This window comes from Heterocephalus glaber, unplaced genomic scaffold (assembly GCF_053883595.1).
Source record: "Heterocephalus glaber isolate CG9 unplaced genomic scaffold, H.glaber_assembly_v1.0 deba00001615, whole genome shotgun sequence".
NCBI lineage: Eukaryota > Metazoa > Chordata > Mammalia > Rodentia > Bathyergidae > Heterocephalus > Heterocephalus glaber.
Genome location: NW_028258386.1, coordinates 510,927 through 532,350, shown reverse-complemented (window position 1 = coordinate 532,350; position 21,424 = coordinate 510,927). Strand labels below are relative to the sequence as shown.

At 58.9% G+C, this 21,424-nt stretch overlaps 1 protein-coding gene across 6 annotated transcripts in view; it reads left to right on the top strand.

The window, feature by feature from the left end:
• Slc6a6 (solute carrier family 6 member 6) overlaps positions 1–20,364 on the top strand; it is a 52,553-nt gene extending 32,189 nt beyond the window's left edge. For 5 of the 6 annotated variants that reach the window (XM_004870493.4, XM_004870491.4, XM_021248779.2 and 2 more), the window contains 10 exons: positions 1,621–1,753; positions 5,530–5,664; positions 6,238–6,341; positions 6,451–6,575; positions 9,499–9,611; positions 12,639–12,776; positions 13,357–13,459; positions 13,836–13,936; positions 15,609–15,779; positions 17,312–20,364. In XM_004870493.4, the coding sequence (XP_004870550.2) occupies positions 1,621–1,753; positions 5,530–5,664; positions 6,238–6,341; positions 6,451–6,575; positions 9,499–9,611; positions 12,639–12,776; positions 13,357–13,459; positions 13,836–13,936; positions 15,609–15,779; positions 17,312–17,452 (1,264 nt within the window). In that variant the 3' untranslated portion in view covers positions 17,453–20,364. Of the gene's footprint in view, positions 1–1,620; positions 1,754–5,529; positions 5,665–6,237; positions 6,342–6,450; positions 6,576–9,498; positions 9,612–12,638; positions 12,777–13,356; positions 13,460–13,835; positions 13,937–15,608; positions 15,780–17,311 lie in introns of those variants that run through there. The other variant, XM_087196825.1, reaches the window with a different exon arrangement.
• Positions 20,365–21,424: the final 1,060 nt, after the last annotated feature.

Sequence of the window (21,424 nt, the reverse complement as noted above, 5' to 3'; positions counted from 1 at the left end):
CAGAGCCTTCATGTTTTGTCCCGGGGCCAGTTCTTGTCGAGTCTCCTGCCTGGATCGAAGCCCTGTGAGGATGAACGCTGTCTCCCCACATGTGTGTGCAGGACTGGAGGACCTGGACTTGCTGGTCAGGACAAACCTTTAGATGGCACCCTTGCCGTGAGACCCCGCCAGCCATGACTGGCAGCAGCAGAGAAGCCGGCCTGTGTTGTCTGCTGGGGGTGAGGCCGCAGCTGCCCAGCATGAGCTCACAGCAGCCTCGGCATCACTGCTCTGCCCAGGTTGGAGGAGTGGGCAGAAGGGGCATCGCAGGAGTTGGCTGTGGGCTCAGGACCACTGGGACCCGAGCACAGGGATGGAGCTGCTCTGACCTGAAGAGACGTCTGCACTGTTAACCCAGTGCCTTCCCTGTGCCTGACCAGGGGCAGCCGGCAGGTGTCATCCCGTGGACGACTATGGCAGCCAGGGTCAGATGGGTCCCCACGGTGCCACCCGAGTCCATGGAGGTATGGAGTGAGGCAGAACATGCACGCCTCCTCCTCCTGCTGAAAGGCTCTGTGTCCTCGTGCCTGGCACTTGGCCTCTTGGAGGTGTCCTGTCCTGAGCCCCAGTGGTCCATGTGTCACAGAGGGCGGAGGAGGCCCTTTCACACCAGGGCTCAGCTTCCTTAAAGTCAGACTTCAGTGTCCAGTGTACCAGAGGACTGGCTTCAGAGATGGGCCTCAGTTTCCCCATCTCCACAATGTGGGTCTGGTGAGAGACCAGCGGTGGCAGGGGCTCTCGTCCTGCATGTGCCAGGCGGTGTCAGTGCCAAGAGCAGTGGAGCTGGGACTTGAGAGTCTTCGAGGTCCTGTGTTGGCCTCCAGAGGATGAGAGGATGGGCATGAGCAGGTCCCAGTTCGAGGGCGTCCACAGGATGCGGCCCCTCACGATGATCTCGGGGTCTCCTGGCAGCATCCCAAGCAGCTGTGAGCTCCCCATTTCTGACAGGAGAAACCGAGGCATCAGTTACTGTGTCCTGAGGCTGCAGCCTTCAAGCAGGGAGCTGGGAGCCGGGCAGGTGCCTGCTCAGCAAGGCAGCCTTGCTGCTGTTGCCCGGGTACAGCAGGCACTGTCTCTGGGTGGCAGGTCAAGTAATCTTAGCCAGCAGCACCTGCTGGTGCCCAGCAGCATCCCCCATGGGTAGCACAATGGGCTTTGCCATGTGTTCTCCATTGGACACTGAAGAAGGCTGTCCTGATCGTACACCTGAAATGTACCAATAAAAGAATTTAAGGAAAAAAAAAAAAGGAAGGCTGTCCTGGGCCCCATGGAGAGCCAGTTCCCAGTTTACAGATGAGGAAACTGAGGCTTAGAGTTTTATGACCTGCCCGGGGCCAGGCTACGCTGAACCCAATTCACTCCATGTGGCATCTAAATCTACCCTTTTCCTTCCCTTCCCTATTCCCCTCTCCCTGGGGTGCTGAGGATGGCACCCAGGGCTGTCTTGTGCCAGGCAAGTGCTCACCATTGAACCATATGCCCAGCCAAGCCCCCTCTCTGCACTCTAGCAGCTCTGTCCTGGGGCAGAGGGGTCCCTGGGGGCAGGGCGGCCCATTGATCTGGCCCTGTGCTTGTCCCCAGGCACAACGTGCTGAGCCTGTCCCCTGGGATTGACCACCCCGGCGCACTCAAGTGGGACCTGGCACTCTGCCTGCTGTTCGTCTGGCTGGTGTGCTTCTTCTGCATCTGGAAGGGCGTGCGCTCCACAGGGAAGGTAGGTGGGGTGTGCCCCCCAAAGAGACGCCATGGAACAGAGCCCTAGCGTGGCACCTGCCCTTTTGGGGCCACGAACACCCACCTTGGCTGCCTTCATGTTGCCTGTGTTTTAATTGGCGGCTCATGAGATTTCTGGCTGCCGAGCCGTCTCCATCTCCAGCAGGGTGGCCTGTGCCATGTGCACAGGTTACTGGTGCTGTTAGCTCTGAGCCGGGAGCTGGCAGCGTGGACCCTGCCAGGGGCCATAGGGAGGGCAGGGCAGCCAGCTACATAGGAGAGGGCCTGGCACCAGTCCCCAGGATCCCCGTGCATGGGGTAGTCTCAGTACGGGCTGGGGACAGCTGCCGAGGCCGACTGGCCGAGCTGTCCTCTAGCTAAGATTTTAGCTGTGCTGTTAATGTCAGTCCTCAGGAAAGCATGGCTGCCGTTGATATCATCCGCCTGCAGCTGGGGAGCTCACTCCAGCCCTGGGGTTGCCTATAGCTGGGGAACTTGGTGTGACTGGCTTGTGACACTGCAGCAGGACATTAGCACTCACAGGAGTGGCCGCTGGTGGTGAAGACCATAGCTGAGAACCCACCGTCATGTTAGCGCAGGGAGTCTATAACCAGACACTACTCGGCACAGGGGTCTCAGGGCCCAGCAGCCTAGAGCTGTGTCGCCAGGGACTGATACCATCCTCGAGACTCCCCCCATAATTCATCGCTGAGATTGAAGAGGCCCCAAGTCAGGAGAGTCTCTGGGTGGCAGTTGAGGGTGTGAATGGAGGGCGCAGCTGAACAGGCCTGGCCCCCATTGCCTCTTACCATTGATGGAGGCCTCGGCCTCGGCCTCGGGAGGGAAGGGAGGGAAGAGTCGAACGGGGCCTCAGATGCCTCTTGTCACCTGTGGGGACCCGAGTGAGTGCCCTGCGTGCCTCAGCCTCCCGCTGCTGTGACACAGCCCCGACACCAGCACTCACCACAGCAGAGGCTGAGGGGCCCACAGTGCAGAGGCTCCGGTCTGTGTCGCTGGCTTTTGCCTTGGCCAGGAGGCTGCACCCATCATGGGGCTGGGAGGGGAGAGAGGCAGGAAGGTGGGTCCCATGCCCTCCAGGGTGCAGTGATCTGGCCCCCTAGCCCCCACCCCTGTGGTGCTTATGGCTCAGGGACCATGCCTCCTGGGCCCCAGCACCCTCCACACTCTGCCTAGTTCCCTAGGGCCAGCTGTCCTGTTGCCATCTTGGGACCCAGGCGTCAGAAAACCGCTCCCTAGATGGGGGCAAGAGGGATGGGAGATGGTATTCCAGGCTCCTTGGAGGGCTCCTGCCCCTCGAGCCACCCCTTTTCTTCCTCGACACCCTTACCTCTGAGCCAGTTTCCTCATCTGTAGTGTATGAGGGTTCAAATGCCTGGCACCAGGGGCCTGGTGAACATGAGTCATCTCCTTTGCCCTGCCTCGGTTTCCCCACAGACAGGAGCGTGTAGGAGATTTCTGTGGAGCAAAGGCATGCACTCTGCAGTCCAGAGCTCTTGAGCCTCCTTGTATGCCAGGAGCAGAGGCTGCGGTGATGGGGAACATGGGAAGGAATGATGTGATAAAGGACACCAGGAACCATGGGTGTCATTTAAAGTAGGGCAGTGGGGCGGGGCTTGAAGCAGAGCACAGGTGTCCAGAGGGGAGACTGCGTTGGGCCTGGCCATGCAAAGGCCCTGAGGTCTGTCCTGTCAGAACCCTGGGAGCCTGGGCTGGGTAGGAGGCTGACGTGCAGTGGGTACAAACCAGAGCCTCCCTGGAGGGAGACGTGACTTTCAGGGACCCCACCCAGCGACACCCCCCCAGGGCTGGGTGTGGTCCCAGAACAATGGCCTGGCCTGGGCAGCCTGGAGCAGCCAAGACAAACAGACCCTGGGGACCTCCTGAGCCTGGCCGCCTCTGCAGTGACCCCATCAGGCATCCAGGCTACGGACGCCTTTGTGACATTCAGGGCCCTCAGAGTCTGGCTACAGCACCATTGCTCCACATACATGAAGGTGGCAGAGTGCCCTTGGAATGTGGCCAGGGTCCCATATCCCAGACGGGGAGACCAAGGCCCAGTGTCCGCCCAGCCTCCCCTGTGTCCTGCCCTTCCAGAGTGTGGCATCCCAGGGAGCATGGCTGTGTGTAGCTGGGCCGCTGAGTTGTTCAAGGCTGAGAATCAGGGTATGGGCATTAGAACTGGGGTCACCACTTTGCCCTCCATACCTCCTGTCTTCATGAGGTTTCTTCCTGCTCACATCCTCAGTTTCTCTGCATAGAATGATTTAGCGACCCCATGCCCCCCGACCCCATGGGCAATGACAATTGTCCCTTTGAGTTTCCAGGGAACCCGGGCTGCAGGGCTTGGGGTCAAGTGCTCAGAGCAGCCAGGATGGTTCCCGGCACAAGCGGAAAATCACCACAGCCCGCTGTGGCACCTGGCAAGGCTCCTCCTCAGGACCCCAGGGAGCCCAGGAAGCTGGGAGCATGGCTCTCAGGGGCACAAGGCTGCAAAACAAGGCCACCTTTGGAGGAGGCTGAGTCAGGACAGGCAAGGCAGATTCCTTAGGCCCCGGGCTCTGCCTGGCCACCCAGGCTACTTTGAAGTGTGGCCCCCCACCAGGGACCCTGCCAGGCTGCTGCATGTGGCTATTGTCCCAACCGGGCGCGGCCACCGGCGAGGTGGTGGCATTGCTGGGCGCCTGCCTGCCTGTCTGCAGGAAGGGAGGCAACAGGCCCATCCTTTTGTGTGACTTCCTGACCTGCCCTCATCCTACAGGTCTGCCTGCCCGGCCTTGAAGAATCATGGGGGCTGTTTGGGGAAACTGAGGTCTGGAGAAGGCTGCACCCTTAGGGAGGGTGGCACAGGCAAGACTAGGATCACAGTGGCGCAGATAGCTAAAGATGCTGGCTGGAGCTGATTACCAGCTGTGGTGGCAGAACGCCCCATGAGCCAGGTTTGGGGACCTCAGAGCTGCGGGCCCCAGCTCTCATGTTGGGGGCAGGGACAGCACCTCACAGTGGAGCCTGGAGGTGGGGTGGCTACCACCCACTGGCCTTGGGGTGGGCGCAGGGTTACCAGGCGGGGGCCAGGGGAGTGAGATGACCAGGTGTCGCTCCTTCCCAGATGTTCCCACTCACCTCTGACCAAACCGGGGTCAGAATGGGCGGTTTCCCGAGCACCTGCACTGGGGACGGAACCCAGGCCTCGTGCCTGCTAGGCAAGGGCCCAACCGCTGTGCCGCAGCATCAGGCTTTGTGATTTTATTTGGAGTCTTGATCTCACCTAGAGGGTAAGACTGGGTGTGAACTTGTAATCCTCCTGCCTCAGCCTCCTTCATAGCTAGGGTTGCAAGTGTCCCCACTTTATACATGAAGAACCATGACCCAGAAAGGTTAAGCAACATGCCTGATGTTCCCCACCAAATGAAGGACACAGATGGGATTTGAACCCAGGCTTACTGACCCTTAACCACAGGAAGTGAAGTGACAGCTGTGTCCCCCAACACCCACTGAACTGGCTGTGGCAGCCTCACCTGGCCTTGCCCTCACACGCCCTATCTCCTTGCTGTGACTTCCAACCCTCCTGACAGTGTCCCCCAGGGCAGGGACTTGGTTTCTGCCTCATCCTCATCTTCTGGGCTTGGTGTTGCTGAAGTAATGAGGAGTGTGTTCCTGAACTCCCCCAGACCCCACAACCCTTGTGGAAGGGGTCAGGCGCCACCCAGGCCTCAGCCCAGGGATGGGGCCCCAGCCCACTGCCTCCTGTCCCTGCAGGTCGTCTACTTTACGGCCACCTTCCCGTTCGCCATGCTGCTGGTGCTGCTGATCCGCGGGCTGACGCTGCCTGGCGCAGGTGCAGGCATCAAGTTCTACCTGTACCCTGACATCAGCCGCCTGGAGGACCCACAGGTACGGGGCTGGGTGGGCAGGGGGTTCCTGAGCTCTGAGCCACACCTGCCAGCACCTTTCCCAGATGCGTGTCCCTTTCCTCTGGGGACCTTGAGACATGCCCCAGGCTGGGCTCCTGCCCCTACAGCTAGCAGTGCCCACCTGTCCTGCCCATCACAGAGGCCCCTGGGAGTGCAAGGCAGATCTGAAAGGCGGGGGACCTAGGGGACATCGTGCTTGTCCTCTGCCCCTCAAGGGGCAGAGGGAGAAGGGTGGCCAGAGTCTAAGAGCTACATGCTGAAGGGTCGGGGCCACCTTCCCCATACGTCCCATAGCACTCGAGGTCCCTGACAACAGCCATGACCGTCAGGGTGGCAGCTGACCACCTCTGAGCTGAGGGCCAGTTCCTTGCGCCAGGATGGAGTCCCCACTTTGAGGTGACAGCTGGGGCCCTGTAAGATGGTCATTCCTGGCCATGCTGATGGGCATGGCGCCGACCCTGCTGTGGTGTGGGGCCCCCAAGTTGTTGCCAGGTCCCTTGCTGGTGGCAGGACATGCTTGGCCTTGATGGCGCCTCCTTCCCTGCCCGCCCAGGTGTGGATCGATGCGGGGACGCAGATCTTTTTCTCCTATGCCATCTGCCTGGGCGCCATGACGTCTCTGGGGAGCTACAACAAGTACAAGTACAACTCGTACAGGCAAGTGTCGCGCCACAGGCCGTGCCGCCGCCACGGCGCTGTGCACAGACAGTAGGGAGCCCGGCTTCCTGCGCTGTGATTAACTTGCTCCCTGACGTGTGTGACTTAGGGACTGTATGCTGCTGGGATGCCTCAACAGTGGTACCAGTTTTGTGTCTGGCTTCGCAATTTTTTCCATCCTGGGCTTCATGGCACAAGAGCAAGGGGTGGACATTGCTGATGTGGCTGAGTCAGGTACGGTGGTGTCGGTGGCAGTGGTGGTGGGCACTGCCACCTAGTGTGCAAGCCCAGCGCTGCCGGCGCGAAGCCAGACCCTGGGTCGGGGGGAGCCTGGTTCTGTCGCCCCCCACCAGAGGCCCCACCCGGACTGAGGTGCCATTCAAGGATTGTCATGTGGTGTGGCCTGAGGGGCGGCAGGAGCATGGGTGTCGGATTGGGAGAGAGCAAACGGCCTCTGTCCCCTCCTGGCCACAGAAACCGCTGTCCTGACGCAGGCCGGCCACATGTCACCTTCAGGAAATCCCCTCCCTCATTCCTTCCACCGAAGCTCAGGGTGAGGGGTCAGGGACGGGAAGGTAGGGCCTGGGAGGCTGTTGTAGGGCAGAGGCAGGGGACTCAGCACTGTCACTCCTGGGCACGGCCCCACTGGCCACTTGCCCCTCTGCGGGACGTCTGGAGATTTAGATCCAGGGCTCCACATCCTGGGATGTGAGACCTTGGACCTCGGTGTCACAGGGGTTGTCTGAGCCCCGAATCCACCATGGTGCCCCAGGTTTCTGGGTCCAGGATATTCCAGCTGCTGGAGTCTGGATGTGGTTCTGAGGGTAGGGTCCCCAAGGCCCCTTGGCCTCCACCACCCTGTCCTGCCCATCCCTGATCAGGGGTTACCAGTTATCCACAAGGTTCTGTGCTACATGCTGGGCTGAGGCCCGGGCTGTGACTCAGGGACTCGGCAGAACGGACAGGTCTCGCGGATCAGGTCACGCCACAGGTCCTCAGGCCTGAACCCGGGTGCCACATGGAGGGTCAGCAGGCACCTGGGCTGACACCTACATCTCAGATGGAGTTGGCATTAGGGTTAGGGTTAGAGTTAGAGTTAAGACTGAGGTGAGGATTAGGTTAATTAGGTTAGGGTTGGTAAGACGCCCACCTGTCTGTGCTGCCCCTCACCATGACACGTCCCTCCCCAGCCCCCTGCTCCCCGAAGGTGCAGCTACCTCCAGCCTTCCACTGTGACAATGTCCTGGGCCCCACTGGTCGGGAGTCCTGGTCCTGTCCGAAGACCTGGGACTGTGGTCCCTCATTCAAGTTCTCATCCAACCCGCATGCCTCTCCTCTTGCCCTGTGTCCACCCAGCCCCAGATCTACTTTTTCCCTCCTGTTAGCCCCTGAGGCTGGGGACCCTAAACGATCACCCTGCAACAGCACCCACCTGAGTTGGGGGGTGCCAGGGACCCAGTCACCCACCACAGCCTGTTTCGTGTGGTATTCTTCCAGCAGATGGCTCACAAGCAGACCCCAATCACCGGGGAGCCGCTTTTGTGGAGGGCACTGTGGCTGTGCTGCTTGAAGTAGCCTTTCCTGGGGATGCTGGGTGTTCTGTACATCAGCCATCAGCCTTGGTTGTTTTCTTCCTGTCCACTTGTCCTTCACTCCCCATGCTGGTGTCTGAACAGTTGCATGTGAAGGACGATTATGTCTCTGATGAGCTCTCACCGGCAGCATCTTGAGCTGCGGTCACATGAGGACATAGCTATGCAGCCATGGGGACACAGCCAGGCATAGCCCAGCTCCTGGCTGGTGAAGGCCTCCAGGCCATGGTCCCGTCTTGGGACTTCAGTAACCACAGGCTTCAGAGAGGGACACAAGGACCTTCCCCCAGAGGCTCAAGGAAGGCAGAACTGAAATGCAGAACCACAGCGAGTTGGGGCCCTCCCAGTGCCCTGGTGGGTGGGGGTGATGGGACTCCATTTTACATGTCTCGCGTCCGGCTGGACTCGGTTTCTCCTTGGTGTGCGTCAGCTGGGGCTGGAATTGCGCATTCAGGGACCTTAGGGTCCCCACCTGGGTGGACTTGCAGCGTCTTTGGGTACCAACATCAACTCTGATTGCAGAGTGTGTCTGGGGTTCCTGGGAGGGGGTGATTTTTTTCTGAGCCGAATCTTTGTCTCCTGCTTGTCTCTCAAGCACCCCAGGTGTGGTGAGGACCCCACACCCAGCGTCACTGTCTCGGTGGGGATTTCTCAGGCAGGCAGACTCTGCGTTGTGGAGGACTTGCCCTCCCCACACATTAGGGACTGTCATGCCTGCAGTGTGGCTCCTGGTTCAAATTTCTTGCAAAAACAGTTTGTTTTTGTGGATTTTCTTTTCCCATTCTTAAACCATTTGTGTATTTCTGGTGTCCACTTTAGAACATGTTTCAGGCTTCTTGCTTACGGCCCTTCTTGCATCTTGCTTCTTGAGGTGGTTTTTGCTTTGCTTTTTAGAGGTTGGTTGTATTTTACAGCCAGGCCCCGAGGCTGGCCTTTGCAGTGTGGTGTCCATCTTCCCTGGCCCCTGCGGAGACTCGGGGAGGCCACTGTCCGAGTGCAGGGCTATTCCTACAGGGCTCCTCGGGCTGTGGGATTGGAGGATATGGCCCTGGCCTCTGTCCCAAGGGGAGGCCGGGCCCCAGCAGGCCTGTGCAGGAGGTGCAAGGGCAAGAACAGGGCCACCATCTCTGGCCAGGCCCTGCCCTGCCTCCTGGGTGCCACAGAGGGGCCCTGCCCTGCGGGAGTGGCGGTATTCTTTTGCTTCTGCTCCCACAGTAATTAGTCAGTAGCTCAGCAACAGCAGCATTTTCTTTGCAGTCCATCCAGGGGTCAGGGCCCCGGTAGGCAGACTCCCCGGCCTCTGTCCTGTGGGCCGGTGGCTCTGGGGTGGGAGGGGGTCTGGCCTCTCCCGGCTGAGGAGCCTGTGTCCCACCCCAGGTCCATGAGGGGCCCCTCAAGCCGAGTAAGACACAGAGGTAAATGGGGCCCCTCCCAGGCCCACATGCCCACTTCGCAGAGCAGACCCGGCCCTCGCACTTGGCCAGATGCCTCGGCCTGAGCGCCCTGAGGCCGGGTCTGAGGCCACACAGCTCATGGTCTCTCCCCATGCCCCGCTCTCTCCTCAGGACCCGGCCTGGCCTTTATCGCCTACCCGAAGGCAGTGACCATGATGCCACTGCCCACCTTCTGGTCCATTCTCTTTTTCATTATGCTCCTCCTGCTGGGACTGGATAGCCAGGTAAGTGTCTGTGCGGCCACCTTCCTCCCCATGACACCCTCCAGACTCCAGCCAGTGGGATCCCCAGATCTCAGGGAAGACCTCCAGTGGCAGCAGGGTGATACCTCCTTACCCCAGTGCCCCAGCAAGGAGAAATGACCAGGAGGTCATCACCCCAGCTAAGGCCACGCAATGCGAGCCAACATCTCTGGCCTCTATTCAGCCGATGAGTGATTACCGTGCAGCAGAAGTGCTTCCTGCAGCAAGTGGGTGACCGTCCCCGCCTCAGGCTCTGCCGGCATCCAGGCCTCTGGCCTCCTGGCCTCTAGGCAGGACTTGGACACACACAGCAACTTTCTGGTGCTCACTTTGTTTTCCTGGGTCTGTGGCCAGGAGCCGCCAGAGCCTGGTCCATACAGAGCACACACTTTCTATGCTACAGAGGGTGCCCAGTCCCGTGCTTCTGAGCCCGACCAGCCCAGCCACACACATGGCAGGTTGCTGCCAGGCATGTTGAGAATGCTGGCATGCCTGGGTATGGCCTTGGAGTAGACAGGGTGTGAGGTTCTGAGGCGGGGCATGGTGTTGCCCACCTTGCCTTCCAGAAGTGCTAGGCACAGGCCCGAAATGGGCTAGGTGATGGTGCGGAACACCAGCCCTCTCCCTTGGGAAGGGTGTGTGGTGCTGGGGCCATGTCAAGTGTGTAAGATCCCAGCACGTGCCTTCGGTGTACAGGGCAGGTGGCATGGGACACAGCCCCCATGTGGTCTGGTCCCCCCCTGCCAAGGGCCACAGCTGTCAGAGTCCAGGCAGAAGAGAGGAGTCAGAGAGGGGTGGGTAGCCGGCAAGGTCAGGCATGGGTGGGGATTCGCAGGAAGGCCTCGGATCAGGGAGGAGACAGGATGAAGAGATTCGGAGACTGAGAGCCAAACACATGTGGATGTTGTGGACCAGAGCTTGTCAACAGCAGGGGTGGCTCCAGGGCCTTCTGGAGCCCCAAGGGAAAAGCCACCGCTGTCCTGGGGTCATGTACCCCACTGAGGAAGGGCTTGTGAGCTAGATTTCCCAGAGAACCTCAGGAAAGATTGTTAGTGCCCGCTCACTCAGGCAGGGCCAGAGTGGACTGGCAACCAGGTCCCTGGCCTCCAGTGCTTGGGGCAGGATGGAGGAGCTGGTGTCTGACAGCCTCGGTGTGCATTTGCACTGGTACTCTGACGGACAGGGAAGGTTTGCAGCTGGCAGTGATGCCACCCTCAATGGGATCAGAGTGCCAGGGTGCCAGATGTTACCAAGGCCACCCACGCCCCTCTGCAAGGTCACCTGTGGGTTCATGTCGCCTGTAGGAAGTGAGCAGACATGGCCATTAGCACCTTCCCATGCTGGGCAGCTGAGTGCCACCCCTCCGGGACCTCCGAGTCTCTCCAAGCTGGAGCCTGGTCCCTGCTAAACACAGGCCCTCCTCTTCCTCTTCTCTCCTCTTCCTGTTCCTCCTCCTCTTCCTGTTCCTCCTTCCCCTCTTCCTCTTTCTCTTCCTCTCTTCCTCTTCCTCCTCCTCTTCTTCCTCTTCTTCCTTTGAGGCTGAGAGGAATTGAGTCTTGTCAAGGCCACACACAGCTAGTTAAGGGAGACCCTGGGCCGCCTGTCCCCAGATGCTTGTGTGCCCCAGTGGCTTTGCCTCTGAGTCCACAGGAAGAGCCTCATATCGGGCAGGAGATCACAATACCCTCTTGCTTTCTGGGCGTGTCCCTCACCAGTGCCGGCAGGTACCTGTTAATATCAGGGTGCCCGGGGGTTGGGCACAGCTCGGATCCATCAGTCCCAAGTGCCACAAACCAGGACTTCCTTTCCCCTCTACCTGGGAGCTAGGGCCAGGGCAGTCACCAGGGCCCTGATCCTCACAGACCTTGCTTAGTGTCTCCTCATGGTTACAGGAAAGCACTTAGCCGACCCTGCTAGGCGGGGTCCACAGAGGCTGGAGGGGCTCTCAGGAGGGCAGGGCTAGAAGTGAGGACCAGTCTTGGCCCCCCGATGAATGCACAGTGACCCTAGCCCTTCCTGTTTGTAATTCCCCTGCTCAGGAAAGGGAAAGGCATGTCTTGCAAGGCCTGATGCTGGGGCATGGGTTGGCTTCACAGCTGCTCTTCTGTTCCTAGTCGCTGTGGCCCACAGAAACCCCACTCCACCCCATCTCCTATAGCACAGGACCAGGTGTCTCCTCATTGGCGACCACTGAGTTTGTCACCCCATGAGGCCCCAGAGGAGCAGGAGGAAACTGGGTCCTGATCAGATGGCCTGGGGCAGCTGGGGTGCAGCCTGTGCCCTGGGCCCTTGGAACCCAGTGCTGCACCCCAAGATCTTGCTGCAGACCCAGCTCCAGTTCCTGGATAAGAGTGGAGAGGAGAGGTTTCTCCCAAGGCAGGAGGCACAGGAGCCTGGACATGTGTGTTGGGCATGGGTCAGGCCAATGATGGTTTGTGTCCAGAGCGTGAGGATTCATGCTGTCATCAAAGAAACGGGTTGCTCTCCATGTAATGATGTGGCACTGTGTTCAGGAGAAATTGTTAGGCACAAAGACAGGGAGACTCAGGAAGCCCGAGAGCCATCCCAGGACGCTACCTGAAGAAGGACCTTCCTGGGAGGCCAGGCAGAGGTTCCCAAGTCTCAGATGAAACCAAGGCTTACATACGGGGCAAGCAATTGCCATGGAGCCAGAAACCCCCCTGGGAACCTGACCTGAATGGCCACTGATGGCGAAGGTGAAGCCCAGGCCTGCCCTAAGTCACCCAGTAAGTTAGTGCCTAGGGCCATGGGTTTGGGGCTTGGCTTGGCATTCAAGGCCTGGGTGTGAGAGGACAAGGACCAGGAGGGAGGTTGTTTTGGTGACCCGAGTCCCTTGGGGTCCGCATGGCCTCCAGAGATGCTGTGTTCAGAGCTGAGCCTGGGTGATGAGAGGCCACTGGGATGGGAAGGACCTGTGTGTGACCCTGGGGTCAGCCCTGGCCTGTGTTGGGAGGTGTGGCCTCCACTCAGGTCTGTCCTCTCCTGCAGTTTGTTGAAGTCGAGGGACAGATCACATCCTTGGTGGATCTTTACCCATCCTTCCTAAGGAAGGGTTATCGCCGGGAAGTCTTCATTGCCATTGTGTGCAGCATCAGCTACCTGCTGGGGCTGACAATGGTGACGGAGGTAGGTGGTGGCCCCCCCACCCCCTCCCCCCGCCCCGGTCCTGCTCTGCCCAAGCTCACATTCTACCTCAGTCCCACTCTACCAGAGCCTGCTCTGCCCGCATCCCGCTGTGCCCAGGGGCACTGACCCAGGCCTGACTGTTCCTGGGCCCTGGGCCCTGCTCTCTCCCCCCCAAGCTGGGGAGGGTGCCTGGGTTTAGCAGGGCCCTGAGGGGGATCTGGGCAACACAGAAAAGCCAGGAGCCTGAAGGCAGGGAGTGTGCTCTCCACTGCATCCTGTGGGAGGTGGGGAGTTGTGCTGCAGTCGTTCCCAGCCCAGCTCAGTTCTCAGGTCACCGCTTTTCCTTTTTTTGAGACAAGGTCTTGTTATGTAGTTCAGGCTGGCTTTGAACTTGTGGCGATCTTCCTGCTTCAGGCTCCTGGGTGCTGTTTTTGTACTGGAGGTGGAAGCTGGGGTCTTGCAAGGCAGGTGGCTAGCGCTAAGCTTGTGATCCTGGTCCTAGAGTTTTATTGTTTTGCTAAGCTCTTTGTATAGGAAGGGACTTGCCCAGCACCAACCCGGCACCCAATTTTCTCTGCAGGGTGGCATGTACGTGTTTCAACTCTTTGACTACTATGCAGCTAGCGGTGTATGCCTTTTGTGGGTTGCATTCTTTGAATGTATTGTTATTGCCTGGATTTATGGTGAGTACTGGGTCTGCTTGCCCTCTCGTTCCTCCCAGCTCCTTTCCTAGACACAGCAGGAGCGGGACCGAGCCTGTGAGCCTCCCTCCCTCCTGCTGCCCCTCGCTGGAGCGCGAGGTGTGACGGGTGTTGTGACATGGGAGGACCGGGGTGCTGGGCTGGCTGCGACTCCCACTCTGGGGTCCAGAAATGGCTCCTGGAGGCCTCGGTGGCCACTGTAGGATTTGGGGCCTGCCCAGGGGGCCATGGCCTTGACCTCGGCCCAGTGTCTGAGCACACGTTCCTGTGGTATGGGGATGGGATGCCCTGCCTCCGTGCTCCCAGGCAGTGTGGCCCTGGAGACCACGTCCCCTCAGCTCACTGCTTTCTCTTGCAGGGGGTGATAACTTCTATGATGGTATTGAGGACATGATTGGCTACCGGCCTGGACCCTGGATGAAGTACAGCTGGGCTGTCATCACCCCTGTTCTCTGTGTTGTGAGTGCCGCACGGCCTGGACTCTGGGGAGTGGATCCCTCGGGGGTGGGCATGGCACCACCTGGGACAGTGAGGGACGAATGCTCTAGATGACTGCCTTGGGTTGAGTTTTGAAGGATGAGTAGGAGTTTGTCAGCACAGACATTCCTGGCAGAGGCACAGCATGTGCAAGGCAGGGCATTGTGACAGAGAAGGGGTGCAAGCTGTGGGAATCTAGTCCCCAGCTGAGACACAGCTTCCATAGCCCCGTGGCACTCGGGTGCTGGGGATGCTGGAGAAAGGGGCCTTTGGGATGTCAAGTAGAGACACAGATCTCCACATGGGGTGGAGGCAGTGTCCAGGAGAGGGGATATCCCCACAAAGGACAGGGAGGACTTTCCAGTGCCTGCCATCTCGGAGGCAACCTTGGCATATGTACGTGCCCTGAGTCAAGGTCGTGGGGATTCCTCCACAGCGCACACTGCTCTGCTGCTCAGCTCGCACTTTGGGGAATGTGCAGGGCCCAGGTGTCCCTTGCATTAGGAACCAGGTGTGGGGGGACAAATAGGCCGTGTGCCACGCCCACCCCCTGCCCCCCAGCTCTGATCCCAGACACCTGAGTAGCACTGTGTGACCCCAGGCCAGCTCAAGCCCTCACTGGCCTCAGTTTCCCTGCTTGAAAGACAAGGAGGCCACTGTCACACTATATGATGTGGCCTTTGTCCCTGCCAGGCACATATTGTCCCCCCTACCCAAGTAATCCCCACAGCCACCACCCCATGGCAAGTGAGGTGCAGCCCACAGACTGCAGCCCAATCCTGTCCCCCACCCTAAAGTCTCATTTATGGGCCTCTCTGACCTCGAGGAGGGGAAATACCAGCATGTGGCCTGGTCCCTGTGCAGCCCACGGTGGAATCGAAGGACAGGGTGGGTGGAGGTGCTGCTGTCTGCAGCTGGTGCTCTCCCCTCCCAAAGTCAAGTTAGGTTTTTTTGAGAAAAGGTCTATTTCAGCTCACAGTTTGTAGAGGTTTCAGTTCATAGTTGACTGGCTCCAAGGCAGGGTGGCATGGCAGAGAGGCATCAGAGGAGAAACAGTTCATGGTGGGCAGAAGGCACCAAAAGTAGCAAGCAGCAAGTGACCTCAAGTCAGTTTTAAGTGGATTGTTCCCCATCAACTGGGAAGGATCAATCCTCCTCACATCTTTACAGCATGGGGCACCTGTGACAGCCAGACTGCCCAGCGGTGCATCTTCCAGAGCAGAGGCCAGGGACCTGAGCCTGTCCTGGGGTTGGCAGTGGGGGACAGGAGGCTTTTGTCCATGCCCTTCATTGATTGTCCCCAGTCCTTCCTGGCACTGGGGAAGCAGTGGCAGTGAGCAGTGAGCAGGCAGAGCCCCAACCAGGGGAGGAACTCGAAGGAGAGGAGTCAAAACCACAGCAGGCAAGCACCTGGGCAGAGGGCGAGAGGAGAAGAGGAGGCAGAGGGACCCAGTGCTGAATGCAAATGGGTACTGAGTGTAGATTGGGTGCTGGAATGTAGACCAGGTGCTGTGTGTAGATACGGTGCTGAGTAGGCTGATAGTAGGCTGAGTGCTGAAGTGTAGACCTGCTGCTGCAGTATAGACTGGGTGGAGGATGGGCCTGCACACTGCTCCCAGCTGGATCATCCCTGACCCTGTCTCTCCACATGCAGGGCTGTTTCGTCTTCTCACTCGTGAAGTATGTGCCCCTGACCTACAACAAGGTCTACGTGTACCCGACCTGGGCCATCGGGCTGGGCTGGGGCCTGGCCCTCTCCTCCATGGTGTGTGTCCCTCTGGCCATGCTCATCCGCCTGTGCCGCACTGAGGGGCCACTGCGTGTGGTAAGCAGTGGGTGGGGTGGGCAGGGCAGGTCGCTATCACTTCTACGTGGCCGTCTCTCCTGCGTGGTCATCCTCTTGTGTGGCCTTTCCTCCTGTATATCTGTCCACACCAGTGGCTCCTCCCCCAGTGGTCAGAGGAGGAGGCTGGGTGGCACCTTCTGTACAGGCCTTTGACCTTGGACCTGCCTGGGAGGGGCAGAAGGGTGCCAAAGTGATGGTGGCTTCGGGTGCCAAGCTGGGAGCTGGGCTCTACCTGAGGGGGGCACCAGGCCTGTTCCAGCCAAATGTAGTTCCCATGGTAACCTGGCCAATGGAAGCCACCTCTGCCTCAGGGCAGCCAGGTCCCAGCCTGTCCCCTGAGTCCTTGCCCATCCCCATCTCTTCCTCTCAGGCCCTTCTAGTGAGGCAGCCCAGGGCTCATCCCAGAAGCCCCTCCCTGGTCTCCCTGCCCTGGGCTTGGGCCAGCTCCAGGCTCCAAGCTCCAAGCTCCCAACACCCAGTCCAGTGGGTCAGGGCTGTTTGCCGGTGCCTCTCTCTTAGAAGTCTGGAGCCAGGATGTGCTGAAGCCCTACTCCCCACGGTCAAGTGAACGTGGATGGTTTGCTGACAGCCTGGGGAGCTGTGGGCAGGAACAGGGACAGAGAGGAGAGGAAGCAACAGGGGCACTTGGAGCTGAACCTGTCCCTCGGGCCTGGGCCTGTTGTGGTTTTGAAGGCTGCAGAGCTGGAGCCCAGTGGCCCTGTCAGGTGCCATGGGACCGAGGGGCTGGGCCTGCCCCAGATCCTTTTCCTGCACAGACATTGAGGGGTTCATGTGAGACGTGGTCGTTAGAGTTCTGGATGGCCATTCCGTATGCTTGTCCCTGACTGGTGTCCCTTCAAAGCCTGTGAAACACTGCCCCTTTGAGGGGTTTGTAGGTGCACGTTGGTGTGAGAGGCAGAAGTGGGGATCCCCACCAGCCGGGGCCCAGAGCCCTAGACTCCCTGCCCTGGGTATGTCTAAAGGAGTAGAAATCGGGTTTCTAAAGGAAGTACTATACCTACTCTCCACTGCTCTTCCCCTTTGGCGGGGCTGTGGTGGCATCCAGGCCCTCACTCACTCCAGACACCGTCAAGCGGCTCCCTAATGGGCAGCATGGGAGGCCTGTGTGTGCACCCGAAGAGGAGAGGGTTCCAGGCCATTTCCTTCCCTGTCCCCATGTGGCCAGCCGGGTCTTCTGTCCAGAGTGAGCAGGCAGTGCAGTTGTTTGGGGCTTCTCCCTGGGGAAGGCTGGACACAGGAGGCTCACAGGCCGCAGGAGCCGGGCTGCAAATGGGAGAAACAGTGGGGGCCGGCTGAGGAATGGCTGTCCCAAGTTGGAGCCTCTCAGGATCATGGCATCACCTTGGTTCTTGTCTCTGCAAAAAGGACAAAAAAGTAGGTGGTCTGGAGAGGTGGCAGTGCCAAGCACCAGGCAGCACACCGTGAGATTGGAGAGGGGGTGGCGAGGTCCCCTCCTCCTGGCTCACCCACCACTCCTCTCTTCCCTGCAGCGGCTCAAGTACCTCCTGACCCCGAGGGAGCCCAACCGCTGGGCCGTGGAGCGCGAGGGGGCCACGCCATTCACCACGCGCCCAGCTGCCAACGGGGCGCTCATGCCGCCCACGCACATCGTGGTGGAGACCATGATGTGACCCCGCCGCTGCCCTGCTGTTTACTAACATTAGATCTCATAGGACCAGGTTTACAGAGCTTTATATTTGCACTAGGATTTTTTTTTAATTGTCACAGAAAACGTTACTCCACGTGTGTGTGTGTGTGTGTGTGTGTGTGTGTGTGTGTGTGTACTGTGTGTGCGTGTGTTTCGTTTTTGATTTGGGGATATTTTGTACAAAAAGAAAATTCACGGGCAGAAGTCCCCGGGGAGAAGCCGAGCTTTCATACGGGATTAGATGTATTTTATGGGAACTTGGTAAACTTTTCTTTGTATTTTTTTCATAAAACTATATATACTTAGAGATTGTCATACACTCTACCACATGAGTGGATCTTCTTGCCAGCAAGATCTAGTTATCAAAAGCAATTCTTCGGTGCTTGCAGAGCTGGCAGAGAGCTCCACCCCAAGCCTGCAGGACCGGGTTTTCCTAAGATGCAGATGCCACACAAGTGCAGCCTGCAGGCTGGTCCAGGTGGGCAGAGGGGGCCGAGAGGGCACAGTGGCCAAGAAGAGTGATGCCAAGACAGCGGCCTGACTCCTGGGCAAAGGGGCTGACCAGAGCCCAGAGGGTGGTCCTCAGCAAATCCCAGCTCGGTAGGCTGCAGGTCACATGGCCAAACCCCACCTTGTATTTTGAGACTGAGGGTGGAAGGTCAGCAGGACCTTCAGGTCCAGGCAGCCTTGGGGAGCAGCCAGGGACCTGGACAGGTGTCGGGGACAGGACCCAGGCTGGGGAGCCACTGTGCTTCCCAGCCATCCCAGCCAGACCCCAGGGCTGAGACCAGCCCAGGAACCAGCCCCAGGCTATCCCCAAGCAGGGTATGGCCCAACTGCTCCAGTGCCTGCTGCCTGCACCACCCTCTCGCCCTCATTCCCGGAGGCTGGGAGACTCCTGACACCACCCAGATCCCAGCAAGGAGGCCAGGAGCAGGGCTCAAAGGCAGGGCCTTGGTCAGGGGCAGTGCACCCTGATATTCGTTGCGTGGGGGTTGGGGGAGGAGGCAGGTGATGTGCAGAGCAGGGGAGCAGGGGGCTGGCACCCCAGAACCAGGAGAAGCACGGCATATCCACACCACCCAGCGCAGACACCCCGACCTTGCCAGCTCAGAGCCGAAGCAGGACCAGTGCAAAGGCAGCGGCAGTTGGTGCAGGAATGGAGCGCAAGCGGGCTTCGGCATGCAAAGCAGGGCTCTCAGAACCCTGGAACCCCCCACCCCCAGATTTGGGAGTTGAGGTGTCTTCAGCGTCCCTCTCTAGGGGCAGCGCTGGACCGCTTTTCTGTGACGTGTGTATTTCTGTTTTTAAAGCTGTAAACTCTGCCAAACACCACCCAACCCTTGCCAGCTGTCAGACATCCTGTGTGTCCACATTTTGTCAGTGATTTGATTGGACCCTTTGTTCCCCCCAAGTTTAATCGTGTGACACTGTGACCTGTTTCCTTGTCTTGTGGAATTGTTAACCACTGTCAGCGAGGGAAGGCAGGTGACAGTCGGCGGCCCAGGCTCCTGTGGTCATTGTGCTTCCCTCTGGCTCCAGCCCCTCCAGGAGGCCTCGTCTGTGGTTGCAGACAGAGGGTCAGAGGAAGCCCTTCCTGCATGGTTCCCAGACCAAATTTTAGACCAAAGATGCGCACAGGCCAGCGAGTGCCTGGGCCCCCCAGACACCTGTCTTCCTCTGACCTCGCGTCGCCCTACAAGTCCATGTGCGATGTTGCCTCGCCTGTCTGTTCCCACGGCAGTGCCACCGCTGCTGAGAGCCATGGCTCCAAGCACAGGGAGGGGTCCCACCACTCTGCCAGGTCTGGACAGGAAGAACCGAGGGCCAGGGTGAGCCTCAGCCAGGAGCACCCCAGGGTACCCCTGAGGGCCCTGTAAGTGGGGACGCTGAGGCCAAGGATGGGAGGGACAGAAGCCAGCACTGTACCAGGCCAGCTGTGGCTCCTCGCAGTGGCGCCCAGGTCCTCCCAGGCCACCAGAGATGCAGGAGATGCCACCCCTCCTTCCTCCCAGCCCTCTGGGAGCCAAGAGCCCTGTTGACACGAAAGGAAACTGAGCCCCGGGCCAGCTGGCGGGGTTTAAGGAAGGACGCTGCTCCACACTTAGGAAGGTGCACAGGTGAGCTCCCTGCTGGCCCAGTGTCACCATGGTGGCCGTGGCCCCATCACCACCTGTCACTGCCCTCTTGATGGGGAGGTGCTCAGGGCAGCCAGTCCGAGGGCAGAGCATCCCCTTCTCCCCAGGACCCAGTCATGGGCCAGGAGAGGACACAAGAGAGGCAGGAGAGGCCCCAGTGGCCCTCAGACCCGTGTCTACCCGGTGCCCTAAATAGCTCTGCAGAACCTCGGGGCAGAGCGAGGAAGATGCGCACAGCGGGGGCCCCGGGCGCTGTGTCCCGTCCTTGGTGGCGTCACCGTGCTGGCACATGCTCAAGGGTGGGGTGCCTACTATATTTTTGGCTTCAAACTGAGACAGAAGCTCTGGTTTTTCTACCCAGTGAATCTTTCCAGTCCTTGACAACTGTGACTCTGTATTTAGCACAAGAGAAATGGAGAGCGTGGGTTTCGCCTCCTTCCAGAAACATGTCTGGCTCATCGGGAGTTTTGTAAAGCTTCAAAATATTTTTAAGATATTTTAAACTTTTGTAAGAAAAAAAATCAACCGACAAAAACTGCACTGGGACAAGATCCAGGTGTGTAATTCAGTCCCACGGTATACAGGCTTCTGTGTGTAAATGTTTTATGATCCGAATCCCTGTGGTGTGTGGGGGTTTTCCCCTTTTTGCTTTTTAGATAAATATGTATATCGATATTTTAAATTCATCTTTGCTTTTTTTTAGAGGAGTTTGTAATCACCTTATAACATGACAATAAACATTTCCTTTTTAAAATTCCATATGTGTAGGGTGTGTTTTGATGCAGGGAGAGGTGGTTCTTCTTTTTGGCAAGTGCTTTACAGTTTATGAAGAGCTTTCTGAGCCGAGCATGGTGGTACATGCCTGTAATCCCAGCACTCAGGAGGCTGAGGCAGGAGGATCACCAGGTATTTGAAGCTAGCTTCAAATACATAATGAGACTTTGTCTCAAAACAATCACAGACAGACAGATGGACAGAGGCAGATATATAGCTATAGCTATAGATGGCTTTTTGGTGTTTCTGTGTTGATGGTGGCCTGCCCCTTCGAGTGTTGGAGGGGAGCTCTGCCCCCATACTCCCATCCCTGCCCTGGCCACATCCACTCTGCTGGCGCTGCCTGTTTGCCCAACCCTATGCTGCTTGGGGCCCTGGCACCTGTCCCCTGAGCCTCAGTTTCCCTATCTGGAATGATGCGTTGCCGTTATCACCATAAGGTACCCAGGGTGGTTAGAGTGGTGCTGGGAGGTGACAGGCATGCAACTGCCCCACAGGGTAACCCCCCTGGGGCTTGGAGCGGCCCCTCCCCAGGACCTCACTGTTGGTGACTGTGTCAGGGAACCCTGCTCCTCCCGCCGTCACTCTGCTGTCGCCGCTGTCCACCCCCCAGGTGTCCCGGCCACGTGGCTGATGTCCCGACTCCATCCCTGGAGCCTGTGTGACCTGGACAGGTTACTGCACCCTGGCTGCTCATAGACCACACTGGCACAATGACAGAGCCCGCTCCGCAGGCTGTGGGGCCCAGTGAGGTCCTGCCAAGTATGTCCCCACTGATTACATCCCTCCTGAGATGGGCTGCTTATTCCCACCTCAAAGCCACCACTTCTCTCTGGAGATGGGGCCACCCCTCACTCGTTTCAGTGGCTTCCATACCCCTCCCACCCTCAGGGCGCCCCCCCTTCCTAGAACCTGCCACAATCACCTCTACCTCAGGGCTGTTGCTCCTGCTGTGCCTTCTGCAGGACGCTTCCTCTGGGTTCTGCACAGCTCCGTCCTCACTGCAGTTGTCACCTTGTCCCCTTCACCCCAGACCCTGTGTT